Here is a 7,497-nt window from a genome sequence, read left to right as displayed (position 1 = left end):
TATTGGCATTTATTTTGGGGGGAACTTTGACTACTTTTAATAGTAAAGCTAAACATATTTTGGATAATCCTTTTTAGCCAAATCTTTTATTATATGCTAATATCATATATGCGTGTCATAGAAATGATGTCATTTGAAACTTGTGGTTGTAGCTAATTATTGAAAATGTGTAAAATTAGTTGGAAAAAAATCTCCCTATCTCCCTTTCTGTATAGGGTGCGATACTGAAACGTAGAACAGTTGCAGCCCTTCTTATATACAACTAGTAAAAAAGTTTGGTTGACAATAAACTACATTTAAAAAAGCGTAATACACCCCGTAAGAAACAGCGCCATCTGTTGCACGTAAGAGCCACAAAACTCTATACTAAATATGTTACGATTCCATTTCAGTGTCTACGATTGTATTGACAAATTAAATTTTGGGTCATTCCATGTGACTTCACCAAAGGCCTCCCACTCGACCCATTCTAATTCTAATGAAATTTTGTAATCTAGTAGCCCTAGACCACAAATGAAAATATGTAAAATATTAGAGCTCAATCTACTTTGGTTCTTAAATAACAGGTCCATATTGAATGGGCTCTCGTCCCGTTAATGCGTAAATACCACAAAAATTACCGACTTTGACCCTTTGTTAAATTACGACTAGTGCCCAGAGAGGTGTGAAATTTGGCATACCAGGGCAATATGGACCTATTATTTAAGAACCGAAGCAGATTGAGCTCTAATATTTTGCAAAGTGTCATTTGGGGTCGAGGGCTATCTTACTACAAAATTTCATGGCATTTGGACAGGGTCCAGTATGAGCCATAGGTGACTTCTTGGTGATTTGAGATGGAATGACCCTTTTCATACATTATGATCTATTTTCATTTTGATTTAATTATTTTGTGTGACATTGCGTTGGAATTGAGCTTTGTTGTTTACCATACCTTTCATTTCGTGAGTATAGTTTATTTTTTATTTTTTTATTTTTTTCACTTATTTTTTTAATTGTTTTTCTTATATTTCAGTGATGGGAACATCAGACCATTTGATGTTCCAAATTTTCTTATGGGAACATCAGATCATTTGGGTATGCATTCAATGAGGGAGTGAGGAATGGTGGGGAGGACGAGGGGATGGGGGAGGGGGTAATGGTGGTGAGGACTGAGAGACATGGGGGAAGGTTGCTGAGCCACAGCAATGCATGGCCGGGTACAGCTAGTGTATATATATATATATATATATATATATATATATATATATATATATATATATATATATATATATATATATATATATATATATATATATATATATATATATATATATATATATATATATATATACATGTTTATATATTGGTAGCAGTCTTTCCTGTAGACATATATTATTAAATATGACCGAAAAAGTAAGATTAATAATTCTAACACGAATTTTCTCAATATTTCTTATATTTCTTTTCATTGTTGATGGTAACTGAAAAATCAATTCTCCAAAATTCATTTTTATTTCTAGTCTGACGCGACACTTGAACGCGTTTCGTAATAACTTATTACATTTTTAAAGACTTTAGTTTACACACACACAACTATAACTAAACAGAGTTTAAACAGCTTCGGTTTTATACCTGCATTTGGGTGAGGTGATATGTTACAACAGTTTTGGATGAGGTGAAAACAAACTTTCAACACAAGACAGAACACGAAACAATGGGTATAATATTTTGTAAGTTAAAGCGAAGAATGGAAGTAACTGCAAAGGGCCTATTGGCCCATATTTCTTGATGCTTCTATATTGGTGCGAAGTCTTGAAGTGGGTAGAATATAGTTGTGCATTAATTGGCTGAATTGTTTCGTGTTCTGTCTTGTGTTGAAAGTTTGTTTTCACCTCATCCAAAAACTGTTGTAACATATCACCTCACCCAAATGCAGGTATAAAATCGAAGATGTTTAAGCTCTGTTCAATATATATATATATATATATATATATATATATATATATATATATATATATATATATATATATATATATATATATATATATATATATATATATATATATGTATATATATATATATATATATATATATATATATATTTATATATATATATATATGAAGTTAGATAAATAAATATACACACATACCAAAAGAATAGGGGTGGTAGGAGAGAAAATATCAAAGTGTTCAGTGAGGATCCACAAGGTCTTCTCTGAGTACTCTTTATATTATTTCTCCGAGGCTATGGGTCCCTACACTTGCACCAGAGGTGGTACCCCTTCTAGTTTAAAAAAAAATATATAAAATTGTAATTTAAATCATACATTTTATTGCATTCTTTCATACAAGATTGATTTTTGAGGGTAAAGTAGGCCACGAAATTTAAAACTCAATTCTCCTGATGGTATCATGGACACTTTTTTTTTTAGTTCTTCAACTAAAGAAGACATAAATCTTTTTGTCAGTTCCTCAACCACTGGGGACATTAATTTGTTTGTCAGTTCCTCAACCACTGGGGACATTAATTTGTTTGTCAGTTCCTCAACCAAAGGGGACATTAATTTGTTTGTCAGTTCCTCAACTAAGGGAGACATTAAACTTTTTTAGGGGGCTTAGGTGGGGCATGGGTCATAAAAGGTTGGGAAACACATCCTTATGGTCATTATTTTAAGTTCAACCATAGAGTGATATATCAGGACACAATGATCACTGGCTCCAGGTGGTAGATCATGTACCAAGTTCTTGATATCTTCCTTGTTATGGGTTAAGATCAGGTTCCAATTGACTTGTTTATCTCCTCCTCTCTTGTCAGTAATCCTTTACATGCTGCATTAAGAAGTTTCTTTCCACGACTTCCACAGATTTCGTTCCTTGCCAGGAAAATTACTGAAATTCTAATATGTCACTAGAATTTAGGTCCTCTGTTAGTAATAGTTTGTATGATGATGTTGTTGGTCGTCCTTCCTTTCGGACAACCAACCCAAAATTCCATAGAGTGCTTACTTTGACCAGATCACCCTCGACGCTTCTGGCGCTTGGAGAGGGGCTCAACGTCACACGTTTAGGGGATGCGGCTCCAACACTTAGCCTCGTTGTCACGTGCACACACCCACTCGAGTCGCCGTGACTCCCCACTCTCTCTCTCTCTCTTTCCTACTTTCTGAGAAGCCTCACTAGGACAAGGGCAAACACCAGCAAATTTGAATACATTTACTGGACAAGGCACATGGACAATACATATACACGTATAATAATATATCTCCAACACTCTATACTACTGTAGACAGGTTGCACTCCAATACCATCAGGACTCTATCGTCTGCTTGTCAAGTGGTATCGTAACTCCTGACTCACCACCTAATACTAACAACTTCATCAAGTAGGTCAAGTCTTATAAGACAATGTTGCACTATCAGCCTCACCAAGCAGATAAATCATGCAGTACAATATGATATGGCACTACCAACTCTGGAACATATAAATATCTGCAAGCAATTCAGCCTATGGCTATAATTCTATAAACATCAACATAAATATTCCTTGATAAACAACAATGATCAATCAATGACCCTATCAGTCCTAAAACACATATGTATGTCTCTGCAAGTAATCCAGCCTACGGTCGTAACTCTACTTCAGTATAAGTACTCCTTGGCATAAAAATTGGTAATCAAGCACCCACCTTTCACTGCATCTTGCACGCTAATGACAACCAAACACTCTACCAACTCCCTACAAGTAGTCAACAAGAACTTTCCTTCCACATCTGGGAGATCACTATTCTGACATCATCAGGTTCTGCCAAGTTTATCTACCAGAATCCTCCATAGCTCTTCCAGGCTGCTACACCATGATGTCTTCCTTGAGCAACAATGGTACTTCACCACTGGTATCACAGAAGCATGAGAAACTTTATTCCATTGCTCCTCTTCTCACAGCTTGAGGTTCTCTTCCTCACTGTATGGCTGCTCTTCCACAGAGCTCAGTACCTTCCACAACCTTTGAGTCTCATAAACTACTCCCTCTCTGCTGGCTTCGAAGTTCTCAGCAACTCCTTCCCCAGACAAATCTGCAACCCATTGACACGCCAATAAAAATATTTCCCTATAAAGACGTAAACGAAATAAACCACACAATATGTTTGCACCCAACATCTCTCTGCTCTCTACATTCTGTGAGTGTGTACTCACCCGTTTGGGCTGGTCCATCCTCCGCCAGGTCCGGCGGCCCTGAGGCAGCTGGCAGCTGGCCCCTCAGTTGCCCTCCAGCGTCGGAGTGGATGGATGTCGCTCCGCCCTCCAGGACGTTCCTCCATCTTTACTCTCTTATTTTAGGCCTTCTGCCTTAATAACATATGCCCGATGTATCAATAAACATTCGCTACGATCGCTGGGCACACGATCAACTATAGGCAATCACTGTAAACTGGTTAAAATTGTTATTACCACAAAAAGGTCTCCTGCAGGGCGCTCTCCTCGATTGGGCGGCAACACTCAGGGCCCCTCAGGCTACCCACAGAACTGCTTTAACTGCCCCCTCAACACCTTCTGTAGTTCCTGACTTGAGCTGACACGCCTCCTAACATATTCCTCAGTCGAGACGTCTGTCCACTTTCTTTCTCTTGAAGGTATATCAAACAGGGGTTCCTCTCTAACAGGGACTCAAACGGAGCACGCCCTCCCCTCACGATTTCCTCGGCTCAAGTGAGCTCAAGCTCCTCTCAAGCGAGCCTAACACCTGCAGCAAACTCTCCACATCTTGTGTCAAGTCATTTACTTATTTTTTTATTCACTGCCCACATTCTTAAATTATCTATCAAATCCGACCAATTATTTTACATATGAATCTTCATGTCTATATTTCTTTGACCTCTTAGTTAGGTCAGGCCTGATAGAATAATTCTCAAAGGGGAGACTCGTTTTTCACCTATTTGGGATCATAACATAGGTTAGCTCTCTTGCTCTGTGCTGCTGTGTGCTACTGTTGCTGCGGTGTGCTGCTGTTGCTGCTATGTGCTGCAATTGCTGTTGTGCACTTTTGCGTGTTGCTGTTGCTGCTGCTGTGTGCTGCTCTGTGTTGCTTTGTGCAGCTGTTGCTGCTGTGTGCTGCTGTTGCTGCTATGTGCTGTTGTGTAATGCTGTTGCTGCTGTGTGCTGTTGTATGTTGCTGTTGCACAGCACCACACAGCAGGTGTTGCTGCTGTGTTTTGATATATGCTGCTGTTGCTGCCTTGTGCTGCTGTGTGCTGCCTTGTGCTGCCTTGTGCTGCTGTGTGCTGCCTTGTGCTGCCTTGTGCTGCTGTGTGCTGCCTTGTGCTGCTGTGAGCTGCCTTGTGCTGCCTTGTGCTGCCTTGTGCTGCCTTGTGCTGCCTTGTGCTGCTGTGTGCTGCCTTGTGCTGCCTTGTGCTGCCTTGTGCTGCTGTGTGCTGCCTTGTGCTGCATTGAGCTGCCTTGTGCTGCCTTGTGCTGCCTTGTGCTGCTGTGTGCTGCCTTGTGCTGCCTTGTGCTGCCTTGTGCTGCCTTGTGCTGCCTTGTGCTGCTGTGTGCTGCTGTTTGCAGTTCATTTTTGCATGTTGTTGTTGTTGTTGTCGTATTCCTGTCTAGTCTTCTGTTGTTTGATTTGAGGTTGTGAGTTACCAGGACCATTAACTCTCTACCATCTGCTGGCAGAGGCTCACTGATGGAGCCTCTGTACTCATTTGTGTTTTGATATTCCAATCTTTCAAATTTTCACTTTCCTTTTATTATGAGTACTACTACCCTCCTCCCCCTGTCTTTTTCTTTCTTTACTTATTACTTACTTTTCTTATTATTTATTTCCTTATTACTTATTACATATTTTGTCCCCTGGAAATATTGCATCCGAACTCGTACCATTTATTTGTGTTTCTACTGCTGCAATTAAATCCGGTTTTGTTTCACTAATCTTTGCTTTAAACTCCTCTGCTTCGTAATTCCATCATCATTTGTGTCCCATATCTTAAGATTATACTTTGACACACTATTTCCAGAATTATCTGAGCCTTTCTTTCTATTTGTTTCTATTGGTGTGGGTTGTGAGAAATTACTGCAGTACTGTGATGAGAGGTTGTGAGACAGTAGGAGTTTGGCATGAGGGGAAAGGCTGCGAGTCACAGAGCTGGGTTGGGATGCAGAGACAGGCCGAAGAGACAGTGGGGCGGTGAAGCAGTAAAGGCTGAAAGGCAGATATTGACTAAGAGGTAAATGGGGGCCTGAGAGGAAGGGAGGGGCTGTGAGGCAGAGAGGGGCTGAGGACAAATGTATTAGAGCTGAGCGGTTAGAATGGGTCTGTGATGGTGAGGAGATGTGAGGCAGAGCCTGGCAGAGGGGCAGTGTTGGGCTGAGAGGCAGGGATGAGGTGAGAGGCAGAGCTGGGCTGTGTGCGTGTGTGTGTGTGTGTGTGTGTGTGTGTGTGTGTATTAGTTTATGTACATATACTGATATTAGACCTGACCTTACACAGATGTATGCGCTGTGTGTGAAAGATTACGAGTTCCACATCCTGGACAACGCCTTCCTGGTTCACCGCCCTGGCATCAAGAAGAAGCAGAAAGACAGCACCAGGGAGGCTATTGTATCCACTCAAACCAAGCTCATCAAAACACAAATTATCGAAGAATATACGAATATTTATGGAAGAAGAGAGAAATGTGTCATGTAGTGATATATATATATATATATATATATGTATATATGTTTCATTGAATATGACCGCATATTCTGTATTTATTATTTTCTGGTTTAGGGCTTCTATCCCTCTAACTATTTTCTTAGCATCAGGGCTTAATTGAAATAGGAGTTCTCCAAAACTCATTTTCGTACTTTTAAGGTGAAGAAAAGAAGTGATTTACTATAGAGTGTATGTACACTTATTTGTATAATTTGCACGACGTTTCGAACCTCCATGGTTCATTCTCAAGTGAACAGATCTTACAATAATAGTTGATTTTATACCCGCATTAGGTCAGGTGATAATACAATGAAGGTGAAAACATGGGGGAATACATAAGGGATAAACATAGGGGCTGCAGAAGGCTTATTGGCCCATACGAGGCATCTCCTATCTAAACACAAAGATTAATCCAGTGTAATTGGCCTGTTATGTTGGACATTGTCTTCTGTGTTGGCATCGATATGTTCTTGTCTTGTCCTTACCCTCATGGTGGGTAGAGTAAATAGTTCCGTGATTTGGGTGTTCATGGTAGGTCGCTCTATTCTTATGTGAATTGCCTCAAGAATTTGTAATCTTCTTGAATCTTGGGTTTTGTCTATTATGCAAGTATTCTTGTTCAACATTTCTCTTGTTAGAGTAATGTCATGGGCTTGTCTCATGTGATTCCTAGGGGCACCAGATTGAAGATGGCATGTCAAACGCCTCGTCAGCTTGGTCGACGTCATACCTATGTACTTACATTGAAGGTTACATCCTTCGTGGGGGCAAGTGTACATGTATACAACGCTTGAGTGCTGTAGAGGGTTCTCCGTCGGCTTC

At 40.0% G+C, this 7,497-nt stretch overlaps 1 protein-coding gene across 1 annotated transcript in view; it reads left to right on the top strand.

Annotated features, from left to right (window-relative positions):
• LOC123770985 (beta-1,4-glucuronyltransferase 1) overlaps window positions 1-6,788 on the top strand; it is a 128,329-nt gene extending 121,541 nt beyond the window's left edge. The window contains exon 8 of the mRNA XM_069309670.1: window positions 6,469-6,788. Coding sequence (XP_069165771.1) covers window positions 6,469-6,666 — 198 coding nt within the window. The 3' untranslated portion in view covers window positions 6,667-6,788. The remainder of the gene's footprint in view (window positions 1-6,468) is intronic.
• Window positions 6,789-7,497: the final 709 nt, after the last annotated feature.

Source organism: Procambarus clarkii, chromosome 65 (genome assembly GCF_040958095.1).
Source record: "Procambarus clarkii isolate CNS0578487 chromosome 65, FALCON_Pclarkii_2.0, whole genome shotgun sequence".
NCBI lineage: Eukaryota > Metazoa > Arthropoda > Malacostraca > Decapoda > Cambaridae > Procambarus > Procambarus clarkii.
The sequence above is the reverse complement of the archived record's forward strand: the minus strand, read 5'-3'. Positions and strand labels throughout refer to the sequence as shown.